General features: G+C 43.6%; 1 protein-coding gene across 1 annotated transcript in view; it reads left to right on the top strand.

The window, feature by feature from the left end:
• rsrc1 (arginine/serine-rich coiled-coil 1) overlaps nt 1-20,749 on the top strand; it is a 130,457-nt gene that overhangs the window by 4,439 nt on the left and 105,269 nt on the right. The window contains exons 3-4 of the mRNA XM_085796497.1: nt 1,432-1,554; nt 20,045-20,266. Coding sequence (XP_085652623.1) covers nt 1,432-1,554; nt 20,045-20,266 — 345 coding nt within the window. The remainder of the gene's footprint in view (nt 1-1,431; nt 1,555-20,044; nt 20,267-20,749) is intronic.

Raw genomic sequence — 20,749 nt, forward strand, 5'->3', positions numbered from 1 at the left:
TTTCAACCTGCATACATACAGATGCTGTAAAGAGACCTCACATGTGGAAACACAGAGGTGTGCTTATACTCTTGGCGGATGACATCATAACCACATAATTAGTGTGTGTGTGTGTGTGTGTGTGCAAAGAGTAATTGAGTCTATGACATGAATGTGAGATATTAAGTGGGAGCAAGACAGAAAAAAGTGTGTGTGGTAGTGCACAAGACACATGAAGTCCAACCTTTTCAGTGTGTTTGTGTTAAAAGCCTGTGTGTTAACCAGCTTGCACTCACATGTGTTTGAGCCATTATGTTTTATTACATTACATTTGCGCGGGGCTTCTGTGAAAATTTTGTGAGCGAATGCCACCTTCCTAAAAAAACTCCTCGGCTCGGTACTGTGTGTGTTTCCTCTGTGTAATGTATGAAGTGGTTCTACAAGGGCTGTGGAAGTTATTTCATAAGGCCTCGCTCATGGGATCCAGCCTTTAGAATACTAATGGATCTTTGCTGTGCCTCTCTAAGTGGTACAAATCTGGTTTGATAGTTCAGCCTCTGTGTTATTTGTATTGCTTTCCCTTTTCTCTTTTCCTTTTCTCTATCTTGCAGTGTTCCCACAGGACCGAGTGTGTTTTTGGGTTTTTTTCTTCTTTTTTTTGTATGTGTGTATGTGTGCTAAAAAGATTTGGGTATTTTTGGCTGTGGTGAAACAAAAGAAGAGATTTTTAAATAATGAATATTGCTCAAACTGTTTGAATAAAGGAGGGAGGGTTCTCCGCATTTACATTCTCCCCTATAAATACCTCCCGCTACATGATATCAATAGAAACACGGTGTGAGCGGTGTTTGGGAAAATAGACGCTACACACACGGCTGTAGCCACATTAAAGAGCAGCAGAGCACCAAAGGGCCCCTGTGGAGGAACTGTAGGGCAGCCTGCGTGGCTCTGCCGCTCTGGGTTTGGGGGACAAACTTGTTCACTAATGCAAAGTAGCCGTCAGCGCCGATGATAATGGGTGAGGTTATTTGGGACATTCGGACGTGTTTACGCTTGAAATGACCAACACAACCAGATGAGAAATGCAGGAAAGGGATGATGTTGTTGAGCGGCTGTAAACTGGAGGATGAACACAGAGAATAATAGATAATCATGTTTGTTATGGCAGTATGGATCACAATGTGATAGTAAACTAGGAATAATTATACAATGAAGTCAAATTATAATTTCTAATAACAAATGTATATTCTCAGTGATTGGGAATTTTTTTCTCTCCATGAACCACACTGGGCTGCAAGAACCTATTTACATGTTTGACTATTTTTGACTTGCCAATACCAGATAGGGATTAATTGTATAAACAAGAACCCTGCTGCATTGATTGATGGTTTGTTTCAATAGTCGTGCCAATAACACACATCACATTTGTCCCTTTCTGTCTGCGTGCTCCAGGAGAAGACGGCGTTCCAGCAGCAGTTCGTCCCACAGTTCGTCTCGCAGGAGGAGGAGCCGCAGTGCAGGGAGAGACAAAGGGAGGAGCCACCGCTCACACAGGTCACGCAGCCGAGACAGGAGGTAATACCGGCGCACATACACGACACACACGATCACCGCTCACTGAATTCTCACGTTTTATCAGGTCCAGCACTGACCAGCCGCCAGCACTAATCATTTCTTAGATGCAGATTATTCAGAGCACTTCAGATTTGGTTTGCTCATTTTGCGTGTTGGAATGAATACCTTCAGTGTTGAATTTCAAAACACTTTGTAGGTTTAGTTTTGTCATTTGAGAGTTTGGTTTAGATTAATGAAGGGAAAATCCTTCATTTCCAAGATTTTGCAACATAACTTTTCATCTATGGTAATAACATAATGATGATGATGATGTTAGTCAGAAGAATTCTTCCAGAATAAACATGCATTTAACAATATTTTAAAAAGACATGTTTTATTTGCTTTATCATTTCGGATTGACAAAAAAAAAAAGGCAAAACGACTTGAAACACTTATGAGGTGTTTGTATTAAAAAATCAGTACGTGGAATGTCATCGCAGACTTTTCCTATTAAAGAAGCTTTTTGGAAGTGTACTGCAGCATAAACAATCACATCATTTAGTATTTATATCTTATGTCGTCAAATGGAGCCACATGGAAACTTGCATCCAAGTCTGTATTAACACTTTGCGTGTGCACGTACTCATGTCCCCCCCTGTCCCCCCCCGTCCGCCGTATTGCGTGAGTATTAATGAAACAGAGACCCACTGAGACAGCAGGTCATATGCAACAGCAGTCCAGTCTCTTCTGGCGGCAGCTCTTCTCCTTTCACTCATTAATGCAATTAAAACATCATTACCCATACATAGTGTGTTGAATTATGATTATTATCGCTGTAGTTGACTCGTTTTCTTTCTCTTTTTTTTGTCTTTTTAGCATGAGACTAACTTATTCATGCAAGACTAATGTGTACACACCTGCACCACACTTCTCACACACACACATACACACACAGCCATGTATCCCTTTCAGAAACATAAAGGCAAAGTCTCTGTGTGTGGTGGTCCATGTCATTAGCATAGCTAATCTGGTGCTAATGAACCAGTAAACTGTGCTGTTTTTTTTTTTTTTTTTTTAAATCCCTCGCACACACACGGACACGCAGGCACATAGAAACGTGCACAGACGCACAATTGAAGAAAAGGTTGTCATAATATATGCGCGAGCGAGGCCCCTTTGTTTACTTGTGTATGGCTGCGGGGGAGAGCAGAGATCATTTTAATCACAAAGAAAAAAAGAGTTTTAATATCTTCATTACAGAGGTGACAGGATGAAGGGACAGACGCAGCAGAGATGTTTCGACACAAGCGGCGCGGTCGGTTGATGGCGCCATGAAAAAAGACTCCCAACTCTCAACCATCCGGCGTTCACAGAACATTCGGTGGCTGCAGAACAAGCGACACATTTCAGCACGGGCGCTAAAAAAACAAATCCATGGAGAGGGGAAAAAAACCGGCCCAACAGTTTTCGCACGTCCTGTCCTCTGGTCTCTGCGGTACAGTGGCAGTCACTCACAGCGCCAGCGGTGATTAAAACATCAGTCGAAAAAACGGCATTACTGGTGTGGGTGTGAGATGAAAGGTGGAGGGGATTTGGGGAGATTTAGAACTACAGTCGATGACATCGGTGTTTACAAACAATGCACTGTGATTAGGAGGGTTGCGTTGTGTAATCGGCTTAGCGGTAAGCGAGGAGCAGGTGGGTTGGGCCGGCGTTTGGTTGGCGGAGGGGTTTTTGTGTGTGTGTGTGTGCGTGCGGCGGGGTGTTACAAGGTGGAGGCGGCGTCGGAGGTGGGGATGTGTGAAATGATGACACTGATGATAGATTTATGCCGTTATGCCATGGCAGCTGCAATTTGCGTCTGAAAAAACTTTGTCGGTGGCGACCACATGTGCTCCCCCGGTTCCAGCCTCAGAACAATCCAGCGGTGTCATCTCATGAATGCAGCCCCGAGTTAAAACACCTAATCAGTCAAATGGATTAGGAAAAATAATGTGCAACAATTTTAATATTTGAATAATTTCAAATGTTCAATTTGTGGTAGAAATGCCAAATGATTTTTCTTGCTCCAGCTTCTTAGCTAAATCTTTGAATTTCATTTGATTGTTGTTGAGACCAAACACAGGATTAGAAAACGCCACCTACAACTCTGGGTAATTTCTTTTTCACGGTTTTGTTATGTGTTACAGAGCAAATGATTGATGTATTTGTTGACAACAGAGATAATAGCTTCTTGAGACACAAAATAGGATTAATTTAGAGAACTTATGAAACTACGATGTGTTCAGTATTGATTCATTTTGGTTTCTGCAGCGCTCGGAGGAAGTTCAGTTTTAAAATCTTGCACTTTTTTACAATTCTGCGGCGGGATGCTGCATATTCCATACCTGCTGGAGTTGTGGAATTGAAGCAGGTCGGCGTGTACTGCGCACAGGTGCCCTGAGTGCCATCAGTCAGTGTTGTGTGTGAGTGTGTGTGTATCTGAATGAGGTTGCCTGAGCTGGCTGAGCGGCTGGCTGATGGATCAGAGGAGGATTGAGTGGACAGGACCTCATGATTGATACGCAGATAGGATATGAGGTGCTGCCTGCCGCCCTCCACCCCGGCCACACCAACCCAGCACCACCTCCAGAATAAGAAAAGAGACAAGGGAGGCACCGACCAGAGAGGAGGAGGAGGAGGAGGAAGAGAGAGAGTGGGGGGGACGCCAAGTTAGAAGAGAATGGAAAAGTCTGGAGAGAATAAGTGGAGTCAGAGCAGGAGAGAGAGGAGAGGAACCTACAGGAGGAAAATGAACAGCAGAGACAAAAGGGAGCGTCGGTATGGTACAGTGAGCCGGGCTTGAGAGAGGGATAATATTCAGAAGAAGTGAGAATAATAACGTCTGCATCAGAATATTGCTGGGGAGAAGATTAGGACCATAGTGGGTTGAAGGGAGGGAATATTATTACCTTCTTTTCAGTCTCTCATGTATAAATAAAAAATAAAGAGATACATGAAATAAGAATAATGCTCTATCATGTGTTTACCATCTATCCTTGCTTCCTCTCTTTCTCCTCTTTTTTTTTTCTCTCTTTCCTGCCCTCAATCACAGGAGGGCCAGGTCCCCCAGAGGCAGTCAATCTTGCCCTGAAATGTAAAACAGACAAGAGGAGCAGATTACCTATTTGCCATTAATGTTTATTCTCTTTGATGTGAGCAGGCATATCAGGCTCTGTGTGTGTGTGTGTGTGCAGGCGCGTGCACGCACATGCCTGCTTCCCTGCCCTAGCTGCGGCACCAGCAACAGAGCATGTGTGAGGTTGATTGAGCGTATGCATGTATGGGCAAAATTTGCGTGAATGCATGTTCATCAGGAGGGGAAGAGGAGGAGGAGAGGAGGGGGTTGTATATCACGGCCTAGTCCGCTGGGGGAAGAGCAGAGTGGAGCACGGTGGCAGCAGCAGCAGCGTACAGTCATCTGGTCCAACAAAAGACACGACAAGGCCTCTCATCACAGCCGGATCACAGAGCACGTCTTTAGGTGGAACGCCCGTGTAACGTCGGGGCTTTTTTGTTTTTTTTACGGGCAGCCACAGCAGGGGTTAAATGTGTGTGGCTCAGTCAGTCATTCTGTCAGTTTGGGAAGACACGGCAGGTGCGACAATGCCCCTGCACCACTTGTCCCCATCAAAAGCTGAGGATCCCATTGAACGGCTCAGCACTCATACATACATGCACACGTATAAGTGAGCGTATACTGCAGGGTACACACAAACGCTTACATTTTCCTCATTAATATTTCAGGGCTGTGTTGAGTTAGCAGGGCAGAGTGCTAGCGTCAGGGTTTAGCCCTGTTAACACCGGAGCGGCAGCAACACCGGGGTGCTGTCATGACTCTAAGGAGAGTGAGACCTCTAATTATCTGTCTTTTTTTTTCTTTTTTTTTTACCCCAGGGGAGAGAGAGAGAGATAGCAAGCTAAACAACACCGCCCACCACGCTGGGATTGACAACCAGAGGCTGGATTATCTCAGCCACCGTGGTAGCCAGAGGTCGGGGGACGAGTCCAGAAGTGGTTGTTTAGTTGGAGCGTGAGGGAAAGGACTGCGGGTGGGACATGGCCTTTTAGCCTTAAAAGACGATCAATATTTTAAAAATGTGGTCGTGGTCAAGTACAGGCTGAAACCGCCATGTTTTTTATTTTGTGAATTCAGTATTGATGACTCATTGCAAAGATGTTGTTTCCAGATCTGATTGTTTTGTGGGTGCATGAACCTGTGGCTTGGTCTTCTGTTTTATTGGATGTGTTTGGGGCTATTTATTTTCCCCACAGATAAAACAAATGAAGTGTAATGTTTTAATTTGAGGTCTTTGGCTTTGATTACCATTAGACAGAGTCTAAACAGCTCCCCGTTTCCCCGTCTTTACGCTAAATGAAGCTATTTGCTGCATCCAGCATCAGAGTGGTATCTTTGGTCTTTTCCATTAGTCATTATCAGGAAAGGAATTTCCCAAATTGTCAAACTATACCTTTAAGGAGGCGACATGAAACGTAGGATGTAATAATAATGATAATGAGACATTTCAGTGGTCCCCTAAGGGACATTCTCCTTCCTCCTTCAGAGAGGTCAGAGGTCAGGGTTGAGTAGAATCCAGCGCCCAGAGCAGCTATAGTCTCAGAGCCTCGGCGAGGGACGTTGAAGCAGGTACAACGCCTCGTACATCAGCACTTGACCCGGAGCCTCCTGGCTGCATGGGAGACGCCTCCTCCTCTAACCACTTTGCCGCTCCGCCATGACTTTGTGGCTGCTAGACCCAGGTAATCTGGATGTTACAGTTCCACAACATGAGCTCTGCTTTCTGGACTGAAGATCACAGAAGGACTCCAGGCGTGTGTCTGTGTGTAAGTGTGTGTAAGTGTAAGTTTGTGTGTGTGCAGGATTGAGCAATGGCCTGGTATTTATTTCACGCTGCAATTTTCCCTCCTGTATGAGATGAGGTGTCGTACATCTGCTAGATAGCTTTTCCTGCCTAGCACTGACACAGAGCGCGCGCAAGGTCATCCAGGCAACTCGGGAACGGGGAGGAGGAGAAGGAGGAGGAGGAGGTGGTGGTGAGGGAGGAGAGGGAAAGGCCGTAGATGATGTGGGGGAGGAGGGGGGGAGAGAAAGGGAAGGACGGTGGTGTGGTTGAGTGCGAGGAGACAGAGGCGGGGTGAGGGAAATCAAGAACGCTTGTGTGGCCGTGCGGCTTTTTTTTCGCTGCACCTGGATCAGCAATTCCCCCGTCAGGTGGCAGGCAGGGTGGGAAACGTATATTAATCCACGAAAAGTTCTTCGACTTACACGTGTGTGTGATGTAGCAGGTGTTTGGGGGTGTCGCTGCCTTCATAAGGGAAACGGCCCTGAGTGTGTTCTGAGGACATGACAAGTGGAATCTGTGGTTCCTCCGCAGAGTGGCGAGATGTTGCCGTGATGAGAGAACCAGAAGGCAGGCAGGAATTGTTGCCGCTGATGGATCGGAAATAAGATGAAGAGGAATGTGAACGAGCCCCAAAATCATTTTTTCTTCTCCGGGACTCAGTTATCTCACTTAGCGTTATTACAGTTGCGTGTTTTAAGAGCAGACTCCTGGCTGCTTTTCATGTATCTGTCTTGTAATTCTATGGGCTCTAGTAGTCTACACATCCTTTCTTCTCCCCCACTTTTTTTTTTTCTCCGCAGGATGACATCTAGCTCTTTCTTCCTTCTTCCCCCATTACCGGACTTGCAAAGTGTTGATTTAAACTGAAAGATGACCTGGTTTAGTTCGGCTGCGTCTTCCCTACTCCATAAAAATCAACATGCTTCCAGTCGGGAGATCTGAACGTGTTTGTTGTTGTTGTTTCTCTCTTTCCCCCCCCCTTTATCCCTCTCTCTCTCTCTCTCTCTCTCTCTCTCTCTCTGTCTAACTCTCTTTCTCTGTGTTGTCTTTTTTATTTATCTGCTGTAAAGGCCAGTCAAGCGCTGCTCGGCTTTGTTGTCAGAAACCTTTATTTACCAAAGGGAGGAATAAGTGACTGACACAGACAGCCTCTTTCATCCCCGCCTCGCCGCAAGCAGTGTTCCCCTCTAACGCCAGAGGAAACCCCCACCACCACCACCACCACCACCCTCCTCCTCCTCCTCTCTCACCCCTCACTTCTGCCAAGCTGCCCCCCCCCACCTCTCTCTCCCAACAAACCCCACTCCACTGCACCCCTCCATCCTGCAGGCTCACAACACACTAGCCCACTCCCCTGGGTAGCAGCCTAGCTGTAGAGTCTGCACAGAGTAACACACACACACACACACACACACACACACACACACACACATGCAGAATTCACCTCACAAAAGGCATCACACCTCTGCTCTCACATGGACGATCAAATGAGAGAGTCAGTCCGATGGTCCCAAACAAAGACGAGTTTAACATCAAAGACTTGTCCCTTTTCTCTTTTTATCCATCTGTTAAACAAACTGTGAGTAATGACACATAAAGCCTGTTATGTTACAACACTGGCTTGAAAGGCAGTTTTCTTTTCTTTTTTTTTTGTAATTGTAATTTGGTGCATGAAGGAGGAATCGGTGATTAGTCGGTGGTGACAAGCAACTGATTTGTGTTTTTAAAATCAGAAAGTGGAAAAAACAAATTCACACTTTTCACAATTCATTTGAGATGAATTAAATTAAAATATCATCCTTTGATACCATGGAAAGCATTCTTACTATACTGGTTACAATATCAGTACTGTTACTGTATAATTTCTTTAGTTTGTCTGCCTGGTCAACCAGAAGTGACTGGTTAAATTAGCAGGTTGCTTATCCTGCAAAGAATTTATTTACAGTGTCAGTGGCAGTGATAGCATGACAGCTTTTCTTCTCTAGTCGTTTTTCACGGTCTAATTTTTGAATGTAGATGGGAAGATGATCTTTTCTGTGAAAGAGATGCTTTTTGCTGTCTGACATGTTTGGAATAGACAAATTAGAAAAGTTTCTTTAAAGTTTATAGGAAAAAAAGTTTGTATAAGCTTTTCTGTCCTTTATAATATGTTTTGTCTAAATGCTACTCAAATTAATCTCACAGGAACCATTTGCTTAGAAGTAGCATTTAATATACTTATTCATCAAAACTGCAGTTACAGGAAAGTATTCAGACAGTATTATGATGGTTTTGTCCTGATATTGCAGTATTGTTATCCAGAGCTACAGAGGCACCAGTCAAGTTGCATGATTTAGATTTTCCTCCCAAAAACTGTGTGAATAACGTAATAGATTTTTCAAGTTTACATTATAACATATAGAATATAACAAAAAAAACCCAAAACAAAACAAAAACATACATAAAAAACATATATAGTTTTGGCTTTACTTTGTTTTTTGAAGTGTTCAGCTCTGAACGTTGGGAGTGCTGAGTAATTTTCCTTTTGGAAAGTCGTGTGAATGAACAGGAACCTTTGTGATTAATTTAAGTATCATAGAAACCAGACGACTGACTCTATGTCTGTTTACCAAAGACAGAATTTGGCCGTTTGAAGCCTAAAACCCAACACAAATGTGACACTCCCACTTTTATTTCTTCAGTAGCGGAACGCTCGCACTGTTTTGCAAATAAAAACCTCCATAATGCCAAAGACTAATGTCATGCAATCAGCCCTCATTGTGTTCACTTTATGACAGAGAAAAGCTTCATCCGTCTGGCCAGACCAAGAGAGAGACGGAGACAGAAACGCTTTTAGCTCTGGCATAGGAAAATGAACACCAAATGTATCTCTCTTTCTCTCTCCCTCTCTTCCCTTCCTGCCTTCTCTCTGTCTGTCTTTCCTATTTAAGCTTCTTGAAGTTCTTCCAAATTGGGTTTTAAATGCCAATTAGGAGGTTGAATGTAGTAAAATAAAAGCAAATGCAGGCAGGATGGCCTCACCTTCTGGCTGGTTAGGCTTCAGAGAGAGCCGAGCCGGACCTTTGGCTCCCAGCGAGGCTTTGAGAGAAATATCCTGCCTAATGAACACATTAATTATAACCATAACTATTTATAAGATGATAATTAGAAACGAAGGGAGGTAAACTGGGCTTTTCCTGCAATTAATGGAGGATTAATTACGGGAGCTAATGAAGTGGATTTTTGAAACGCGTGGAGGTGAAGTACAGAGATGTGCAGCTCGCTTTGTGATCACTGGCATAATTATTTTCTCCAGCGCCAAAGCGTTTGAGGCCCTGGTCCTCGCCGGCTCAGGCCGGCTAATAAGCATCATTGCATCGTTATATATGCACTTAAAAAGACTTGCCACTGAAATGACTGTCTAATTATTTCTAATTGGCAGGCCCTGTGTGTTGTCATTGAGCTGTTTGGAGCCGCTGCGGAGCCCTGGGTCTAATAACGCTCTGGGCGGAAGAGCACAGGGAGAGAGAGAAAGAGGAAGAGAGAGAGAGAGAGGGAGAGAGTGACACATACAGAGAGAGAGAGAGAGAGAGAGAGTGTAAAGAGGAGGGGGCTCTACCAGTTGCCTGCTGCTTATAGCCGGACCTGCACACTGTCCCCCCGTGCCGCTCGCCCAGCAGGACAGCAGGTCTCCGAATGAGGCCAGGTGCACTCAGAGGTCACCTTGCCAAGTAGCCGATTAGCAAAGTTATATTTTATCTGTGCTAACCCCCCCCACCCCACCCCTTCCTCCTTAATTAACAGCTTCTGCTCTTAATTTATGCACAGATAAACGCCGCCGTCTGTCCACAGCTCTTCTTTTCACTCTTAAACATACTACACAGACATACACACACACACACGGGGCGAGAGGGAGGGAGGTATGTTTATGTGCCGTGTGTGATTCTGCGGCCAGGTTTTGAGCCAGTCCACAGAGACCTGAGCTGAGAGAGCAACCATGGACAAACCTCAGTCAGCCGGCGTTTACCTTGTACTCTAGTTATGCTCTAGCTCAAACCATATGGATGCCATCATTCTCTGAGACTCAGTGGAGGAAGCCGTGCGTGGACACATGCAGTTTATCTTTACCACAGTCTCGGTAATATTCAGAAACAGTGTTGATTTTTCAAAGCGCACATTTATCATCGGGTTTTTTTCTTTTTCTTTTAGTAAATCTGAATATGTGCAGGAGAGTTTCATTTTCATTTCTATTACATTATCTGCAGCATTGATCTCCACGTCCGCGTCGGGAGTGTGTACGCGTGAGAGAGTGTGTGAATGATGGCCTAGGATTATGTGTGTGAGCACCTCACTTAGCTCGTCCTAAGCAGAGCCATGTGCGTCGTACTGCCAAAAAAAAAAAAAAAACCCTCTGTCATTCTTTCTCTACCCCCCCGGACAACTTGAGAGCAAATTGCCAGCTAATGGAACCACTGCCTGCACTTGTCAGTTCACTTTGGACAAGCAGGAGGAACCACACAAACACACACGCTGACACACACACACACACACACTCACACTCGCATGTGGTTTCACTCACACGTTCAGTAATTTATTTGTGGAAAAAGGAGAGAAAAATGAGTGAGAGGGAGAATGGAAGAGAAATGAAACAAGGATCATGTGTGTCCTGACTGAAACCTTGACAGTCTTTTTGAAAGTAATGAAACACTTTCTCAGCATGCGCATTAGGTTTTCTATTTGAAATTTGTCTTCCTTTCTTTCTTTTTCTTTTTTTTTCTTTGCTCTGTCTATCCATTTGGGTTTTGGCGGAGTCGCCGACATGAGGAGGAAGTGCAGAGAGAGAGATGGATGGTCCAAAGGATACGTGGCCAACTGTCGCATGATTGGCTGAACAAAGAGCGGATCACTTCTGTGACTGGTTGAACAGAGAAGCTCGGTGTCGAGGTTTTTTTGGCTTCGAATCAAAGCGCGAAAGAGAGATAGAGAGAGGGGGGAAAAAAACATAATTATTTTAAATGCAGTCAACAGTTTTGTGCGAAGTGGAAGTTTGCCAAATTTCTATGTAAACTCAGTGGGATATTGATGCTGGGTAAAAAACAAAACACAACGAGATAACGCAGTGTGCTCTCATGTGCTACTGCAGATGTGTAATGGACGACTTTCATGCCAACACTGTAACATGTGGCATCATTTGGATCCTGCTACCAACTGTGTATGGCAGATCAGTCTTTAATTTGAATGTTGGGCGTTTTAGTAAAGATTGAAAATGACAGAATAGAAAGAAGTTCTATATAATGAAGAAGAAAAAGAAGAAATATTTTTAAAATGAAGAAGACATCCGCTGCATTGACATTTCACTCACTGTAGAGCAGTGTTTTTCAGCCTTGGGGTCGGGACCCCATGTGGGGTCGCCTGGAATTCAAATGGGGTCGCCTGAAATGTCTAGTATTTGTTAAAAGAAAAATTACTGATAACATTTTTTAAAAACTAATTATTGTTATGATTAAAAACACCTCACACAATCTTAAACAACTGTATTCTATACTTTCACTTTCTCTAAAATAAATCGAGTTCAAAGAAAATGCAGCGTATAGAATTATCTGAGCTGAGGCATCTTGACTGACAGCCGCAGTCACATGATCGCGGGGTCGCCAGAAAATTGTGATGTCAAAATGGGGTCATGAGCCAAAAAAGGTTGGGAACCACTGCTATAGAGCATAAATAAAGGAATCTGAATTATTGTCCCACCTCTATAGCACATAACCTGCTTGTACAGTGTATTTCTGCACTCTTTACAAAACTCATTCTCTCTGAGAGACTGAGGAGTTTCTTTTCACAAACCATCCTGGTTTTAAACTCAACTCACATTTGCACGCACTCTTAATTTTTTGTGTATTTGTGTTGTTTTTATCAGTATAGCTGGTGGTGAGCCGGGGCCACTTAGTCTCACTGCAGTTGTCTGCTGCAAGTGACAATAAAACCACCTGAATCCTCCGTTCACATGGTTCTGTGTCCCAGCACAGAAAATCATCGTATCCACTGACCGCGATTGGTTAAGATAGGAGAAGAAAAGAGTTAACATTTGCCTTCAGTACGGGCTACATCACGTCCCGCGCGCGGACATGCAGACTACGAGAAGTGACAGATTTAATGGAAGGGAGAGCCTTACTTTCCACAGGGTGGAGTGTTTTCTCTTTCTCCTCATTTCTTGATCTCTTTCTGTCTCTCTCTCTCCTCCTCCTTGTTCATTCTTGACAGCAGTTCATGAAAAAAAAAGAAAAGATTTTTTAGAAACTTCTTTATGAGACAAGCCTCTCCTCTGTCATGAGACAACTTTATGTTATTCCACTGAAGAGGAGGGGGGGAAACTAATAGTGCTATGTTTTTTACAGGGCGCTATTCCAGTTGTGTCTTGGGTGTTTAATTAAGTGTAGTTTCCCTTTAGTAGTGGAATGTGTGTCTGCTTTTTGTCGGCCCGTTCCTCGGTGCCTTTTACAGTCCACCCACATGGTTTGTCTCAGCGTTTATGATTTTTCTTATACCGGAGTTGTGAGGTTCCTAAATCACTTAAGCACACGGGGCCGAGCAGTCCACATTTAAACAATAAAAGGCTGTTATGCTAAGGGCCCTCAGATCTCCCACCACTTCATAAATACATGCGTATAAAAGGCAGAAAAATACATCTTCCCTGACCAGAGAGAGAGGGAGAGCGAGCGTCTGAGAGCACACCTGCTAATTGGAGCCAGCTTGATGTGAAGCACGGCTGTCTGCTCCGTCTTCTCCATAAGTCTCAATCGTTTTTTGTTTTTTTTTCTCTTTTCTTTTTCATTCCCCCCTCCTTTTTCGTTATCCTGTCTGTCCTTGACTGCCCAACTTTTAAAAGTCCTTCCTTTCTTCATCTTATCACGTCTTCTCTTTCCTCAGCCCACTCCTGTCCTTCAACTATTGTCCTCACTCCCACTCCTCCTCCTCCTCCTCCTCCTCCAACTTCTTCTATACCTCCCTGCTCTCCACTCACTTACACGTGAAGGCAATGACAACCAAAACAACTCTCTTCTAACTGGCTGTAACTAATTGTTCCAGGGGGGGGCGGGGTGTGATGGATGGATGGATGGATGGATGGATGAATGGATGGAGGGGGGAAAAAGTGGGTTTCAATAGCGTGAGTAGCTGTGAGCGAGTTGGCAAGTTAGCACCTAGTCTCAATGTGACCTCCACTTGACCTTGTGTCGGGGGTGAGGGGGTGAGGGGGGGGGGCGGCCCTCCTTATACCTTCACCACCCTACCCCGCCTCAAACTCCCCCCCAGCTCCAGCTGCTAATGGGTGTCATGTCGAGCTGCGGCTGCACACAAGGTCAAAGGTTGCGGGTGCACACCAGACGGCCAAGTTTAGGATTGCGATGAGGTGGCTGAGTGACACTGGGCATATGCGCCAATGAAGACGCGAGGTAATCAGCACATGCACACACACACACACGCACGCACAAAGCACAACGCACGGGAAACCACATCGCGCCGCAAGAAAGTTATCTTTTCCCTCATCGTGGGCTGGCTGTTGTAGGTTCATATAGATCTGAGGGGTCTTTGAAGGCCTTTGAACTCTGCTAAATGGCTTGACCTTGTGGCTCGTGGCTGTAACTGTGTGTGTGTGTGTGTGTGTGTGTGTGTGTTTGGGTGCGTATTGGGTGTTGGGGGGGGGGTAGTGAGTGGGTGGCCTGCATGGGGTCTCATTTCTGCTTCTCGGCGTAGCAGGGCATTCGCAGACGTTTGTGTTGACGACGGCTAAATTAAAAGCAAACCGAAGATTATGACAAATCTAAACATTGCTTTTATGAAGCGGAGGGGGGACGAGGGAAAAAACATTTCTGTGAATATTTCATGCTCGGTCTTTGCTGTGTTAATTGTGCTCACAATCAGCTACTTTGCAGTGATTCCTCGTGTGTTATTTAGTGTGTGTATGTATATTTATGTTTCTATGTGGGCGTGCATGTTGGATGACTGAGTCCCTGTGTGTGTGTGTGTGTGTGTGTGTGTGTGTGTACTGTGAACCGGGGGAACAGATAATGTGGCTGCTTGGAAGGAGAAAGCAGCTTGGGAAATGATTTCAACAGCTCTCATAATTAGAGGAATATCATAAATTAAACTTGTGTCTGCCGTTGCGTTTGAAGAGCACTCAAAAGTAATAAATTCTGGATGGTTAACATATTTGCATTCCATTCAGCAGGCAGCGTCAGGCAGGAACAGCTGTTTTCCACGTCTTTTGGCAGCAGGAAATGCACATTGCTCACTCAAGGTGCTTTTAGACACATTGAAATGGCAGAAAAAAGAAAAGTGACTTTTAACTTGAACATGAAGCTGCTGCTGTGTGCTCTGTCACTGGAAATAACTCGGCAGGGAACAGCGCATTAATGAAGTTCTTCAAATATGGATCTTCTTACTTTCAATGGGCCCCGTTTTCTTTTTTCAATCTGTCTGTTGCTTGGAAAAGTCGACTGGCAAGCTTTTTTGTAGTCCGTGTTTGTGTGTCTCTGTGTGTCTGTGTGTGTGTGTGTGTGCGTGTCTTGTTGTAGATACAAAGAATAAATATCAACGATTTGAATCAAATTTTATGTTTTCAAAATGCCTCCTTAGTGGTGACAAAGACACTTTATCAACAACAAGTTGATAAGAAAACCACTGTGATTTTGCATCATATTTTTAGGTCAGTATTTGGTTTTTAAATGGATCAAAATGTGTCTCGACATTTTGTAAACAAAGCATTGTGGCGCTTCAGGCAAATCATATTCTTCACGTCTAACAGAACATGCTTTTCCACAGAAGAAAAAATCACCATCATCATAATTTTTTTTTTTTACAGTGAAAGTGGGTAACACTTTATAATAAGTACACACTATTAAACATAAGCATTAATAATTACTGAATTCTTCATTTATAACACATGGATACTCATTAGTATGTAGTTTATAAACACATCTAGTACTTATCAATGATGAGGTAAAACATGTTTAACACTTTTAACTTTATAAACTACATACTAATGAGTATTCATGTGTTATAAATGATGAATTCAGTATTTATTAAAGCATAACTAATGCTTAATAGTGTGTACTAATTATTATGTGTTACCCTAAAGTGATATGCAAAAATTCCCTGGTCAAATTGCGACTCACAGTTTCGTCTTATCCAGCCACCTCTGTCCACTCTATCCAGCATTACACTATTAATGTTGTTTGAAGAGATGTGACTTTTAGTTCATTATTGATCATTTTCAAACTTAAGGAACTGCCCCCCCTGTTCACTGACTTTTGTTGTTGCCCGCTCTATCATGCTTTTTTTTTATTTTTATGAAATACTAATCGATGATAATGGTATACACCCATGGCCTAAATGAATGAAAGTTGTAGTTGTAAATAATTTTGTTGTCCTTATTAGAATAATGAAGTGAAGTGACCAGATTTTAACAGCAAACACTTTATTATTTATATCATGTGGAGGGCTGGGGCGTAGTGGCTGACCTCTACAATAGTCAGACAGATTGTAAGATGCACAACATCCTGCTCGCACTATTACCATCATGTATTTTTTATTCCTGCAGCATAAACACAATATCTAGCCGGGAAACGGAGATAGACATTTTGCCCCGAACATAATAATACTGAACTGCATGTCCAGGCCCCATGGTAATTTCTCCGTAGCTTTTAGTGGGTTGTCGGTGGGAGCGACCGGTCAGACATGGGGTCACTGTCGCCAGCATCCACTGAAATGCGATAGGGTTAAGGTTACACGGCCATTAATCACCGCTCCGCCACACCGGCCCTAATGGACAGGGACGCTGCTCGGGGCATCGCCGAGAACATGACTTGTGTTCTTCTCAGCGGGTAACGTCTGTGTTTTTCTGCCTTGGGATAAATACAATATGAACTTCTTCCTTCCTATAGAGGGTGGTGGTTGGGGAAATGAAGGAAACAATATGAATGTGTGTCACTGCTGCTCAAATAGGAGGCAAAGATAGGGTTAAAGAAACAGTGAGGATGATTGGTCTGTGTGTGTGTGTGTTCATGTGTTCTCTGTCCCGGTGCTGGGAAGTATGAATAATGATTTAACTGGGGTCAGATTCCAATGGAGACGTTCACCTGTATCTGACACTAGTGGTATTGCGTAGCCGCCATTAATGTCCAATTTTCAATGAAAACAGAAATAGAATACAGACTGATAAGGGTAACACCATCCAGCTTCACACCCGACCACATAATTACCCCAATGGGCTGTGGTGAGGGATCATATCCTGGCGCGTGCTGGGGGGTCAGCGGCGATAAGCTTCAGCCCAGCTCCCAACATGCAGCATAATTACTCTATTGATAATTCACCAGGAAAATGGTGCCAGCCAATTGCAGGGCTCCGATTTAATGGATTGGACAGTGAAACGAGGGAGGAATGGAGGAAGGAGGCTGTGAGGGGGCAGCGTCCGTGTGTGTTGATGGCGGTGTGTGTATGTGGGGGTGCGGGGGGGTTTGTACGTGGGAGCAACCTGCAAGGGCCTTTTATTAGAAATGAAAATATGTTTAGGCCATAGGGGGACCCATTTTCCCTGGAGATAATAAGGCCAATAAAATGTAAAGCAGGGGAAGGGCTTGGCATGGGGTCCAACTGTGGCTGTTTATCTGTGTGTGTCCTGCATTAGCCCATTTATCCCCAGCCTCAAATTAGCTAATCATTCTCCAAGGGGAAGGACTTGGTCAGGAAATTGACATTTAGCAGCATAGGCTCACTCTATTAACTACAGTAAATTTAATTTGCTGCACACCCCAGAAGTGGGCTGTTTTCTTTGCCATCAGAGGGAGAGAGGGAGACAGAGAAAGAGAGAGAGAGGGGGAGAAAGAGGGAGGGAGAGATTGTGTTATTGCATCTGCCGCTTCTGGCCACAATTTGCTTGGCTGTAAATATAAGACTTTGACTTGGAACTCTGCAACTCCGTTGTATTTCCCCCTCATATACTGTTGATTACAAACATACGCAGGCATTGTCAACACATAGTTTCACTCATTCCAAGGTCTGTTTGGGGGCCATTGATGGATCATCTCGCCTGGAGACTCCAACCCCCCAACCGCCCTTAAAAAAGAAAAAAAAAAAAAAAAGCCAATGTTTTTCTTTCCTTCTTTTCCATTAGCTGTGATTTTCTGACGAGGCTAATCGCGGCTCCAGTAAACACTGTATTAAGCAAGCTAAATCAAATGTCCTGTGACTGATGACTGCTTTCACCTCTGCCTCCGAATCAGATGTTTCATGGTAATTATTTCTGATTATCACTCCAGGGTGGCTGCTTTAGTGTCTGTTCTGCAGAATGCAATGAGACAGGATTTACTGTGGGAAAAAGATACTAAAAAGCAACCACTGGAGCTGCTTGGATAGCGGTAGTATTACTGAAAGTAGAGGTTCGACGATCAGATGCTTGATGAAGGATTTAAGTCATTTTGAAAGTAAAATGCAAACATTTTAAAATGCATAAGATGAATACCTTTGGTTTTGTTTTGTATTTGTTTAGAAATATAAAATAAAAAAAGACTGATCCATTATTTAATCAAGCAAATCTATACCGTAGTTGCATCCTTAAATATAACAACAATCCATTGAAAAGTGAATTTATATACATTTACCATATGTAAATATACAAGTATGGTGATCTTTTAAAGATATTGGTTATTGTTCAACTTAAGCATATTTAAGAGGTTTATCATCACTCTGGGTTGTTCTTCAGTGTTCAGGGGAAATTGAACTTCAAATAGTGTTTTTTCAAAGAGAGATTCTCTTTTGCAGAGACCTTGAAATAGCACAGCTAACTCTCCGGAGACGGGGATCGCCCCGGCCTAATTGATTGCAACAGTTGTCAGAGTGTTGTCTGTTAGGATGGTGACAGGCGTCTGAAGAAAATGATTAGTTTTCTGTCGGGAGAGAGACAGCTCTGGATGTCCCAAACTGCAAACTAATAAAGGGGGGAAAGCAATAAAGCTCATGGACAGCAGGTTTGACTGTTTTTATAGACAAATCAATAAAATGATAGATGATGGAAAATAACGGCATCTTAGCTGCCGATTTCTACTGGGGGTTCAAATCATGATCCCACACACCCACACACACATATGTGGATGTACACACAAGATGCAGACTCACACATACACACTCACACTTGAGCAGAATATGTGGAAGCGTTAATAGAAGCCTGTGCCGTGTCACATAAATAAGTGGTCATATTTTGGTAATTTCTTTCTTTTCCCTTATGGCACCATATTAAGCTGTGAGTTACACTTTCAATTCTCTATATTTGCTGTTTTTTAAAATGATGTGTGTCCAGCTGTGTGTGTGTTTGTGTTTGTTTATGCTTGTGTGTCATAACTAAGAGAGTAAATCTCAGACTGTAAATCTTTTTGAGACCAGAGGGCCAGTGTCAGGATCAATACTGAGGACAGGCCTTCCTCTAAGCCGAGCTCTAATTGGCTTCATCACTACAGCGTGCGTGTGTATGTGTGTGTGTCTGTGTCATATAACTGTATTCTTATTGCAATCCTATGAAGGATGAATTTATCCACTCGAGGAAAATTAGATCTGAGTGACCTATTGTGAGTTTTGCTTATTGTTTCTATGTGTCAACGTGAAGCCTCTGTCTTATTAAGCTGATCTCGCATTGTGTTTCAAAAAAGGTTTTGATTCTAGTTCTACCCATAAACTCCGCTTTCTAAATGTTTTTATGGGTATTTATATGTCATAATGTCATTTACACATTTAAAAATTCAAAAAATGTAGATGTTTTCTCTTTATGGAGCACTTTTTCCTCAGTATAATGAGCTGGTTCTTTTGCATTGTGACTATTTTAGAGTCATACAGAGAGAAATCCATCAAAGAAGAGACAGTTTTTCTTAACTAGCAATGAATTGAATCACTGGTCTACTTGAGTCCATCTTCAAGCTGTGTTTCCCTCAGCGACAACTAGATTCATTGCTCCTTCTATTCACATACTGTATATGCGCATCTATGCACATGCATGCAGCTACAGTGGCAAGAAAAGAACCCTTTGGAGTTTCCTGGTTTTCTGCATTAATTGCTTCCCAAAAAAAAGGAAGAATGGTCCAAAATTCCTCCTGAGTGTTGTACAGGTCTGATCAGCAGCTACCGGAAACGCTTGGTTTAGGTTACTGCTGCCAAAGGATGTTCAACCAGTTATTAAATCCAAGGGTACACTTACTTTTTCTACCTGCACTGTGAATGTTTAATGGATATGTTCAATAAAGAAATGGACTATTATAATGGTTTGTGTGGTATTAGGTTAAGCACATTGTGTTTGTCTACACTTGCGACTTAGATGTAGATCAGATCACATTTTATGACCAATTAATGCAGAAACCTAAGAAATTCCAAAGGGTTCTGCCAGATTTCATGTAAGTGACCAAAAGACATTCTGTAAAATATAGATGATCTTCAACTATAGGAGATAAGGAAGAAAAGAAGAAAGTAAACACAGCAGGAAATATTAAACTTTGCTCATTTGTGGAATAAAAACAAACAAACATCATCTCATCTTCTTATTGGTTAATAAGCTCTAATTGTAACTTTGTGCTACACTTCCTGTCTTTCAGTTCTCATTCCCGCCACCGTCGGTCTCGCAGCAGAAGCGGCAGCCGCAGCCGGCGAGGCAGCCACGGTCGCCGGAGGAGCCGCAGCCACAGCAGAGAGCGGGACCGCAGCCGGCGCAAGGGCCGCGACCGGGAGAGGGAGAGAGACAAAGAGCGGGACAGGGGAAGGGACGGAGACAAGGACAGAGAGAAGGACAAGAGTAAAGACAAGGCAGACAAAAGAGGGTAAGTGAGGAAGCGCACACGCACAGACGGACACAAACGAGCGTTGGGTCGGCCCAGCTCAATCTAAAAAAAGAATATTTTCGCTCGGTATAACACAGGCTTAAGTGTGGATCTCAGTCTCGGCTCCTCCATCCGTCCATCCATCACCGCGTCCTTCCATCCATCAATCTATCAGCCCCTTTCTCCTTCTGTTTCCCCCTGCAATCAACCACCGCTCTGCACTGGACCCTGTAATGTGATATAATTCCCTCCTGCAAGAGGAGACGTCATGTTGATATAAGAATAGATGGTAGGTGGGAGTGCTGCATAGGTTTGAGTTTTTAGACGACGTGTTGGTGGCCGGATGACGTCTGATGTCTTTAACGCCGCTTCTCTCCCTCTGGACCCGGCTACAATATGTCTAGAAACGTAAACAAGATCATCTGCATCTCCAGTGTCACCGCTGCTCGTGGCTGGAAAAAAAAAAAAAAAAAAAAGCAATAA

This window comes from Trachurus japonicus, chromosome 13, assembly GCF_045865225.1.
Source record: "Trachurus japonicus isolate A0001 chromosome 13, Traja_1.0".
NCBI classification, from domain to species: Eukaryota; Metazoa; Chordata; class Actinopteri; order Carangiformes; family Carangidae; genus Trachurus; species Trachurus japonicus.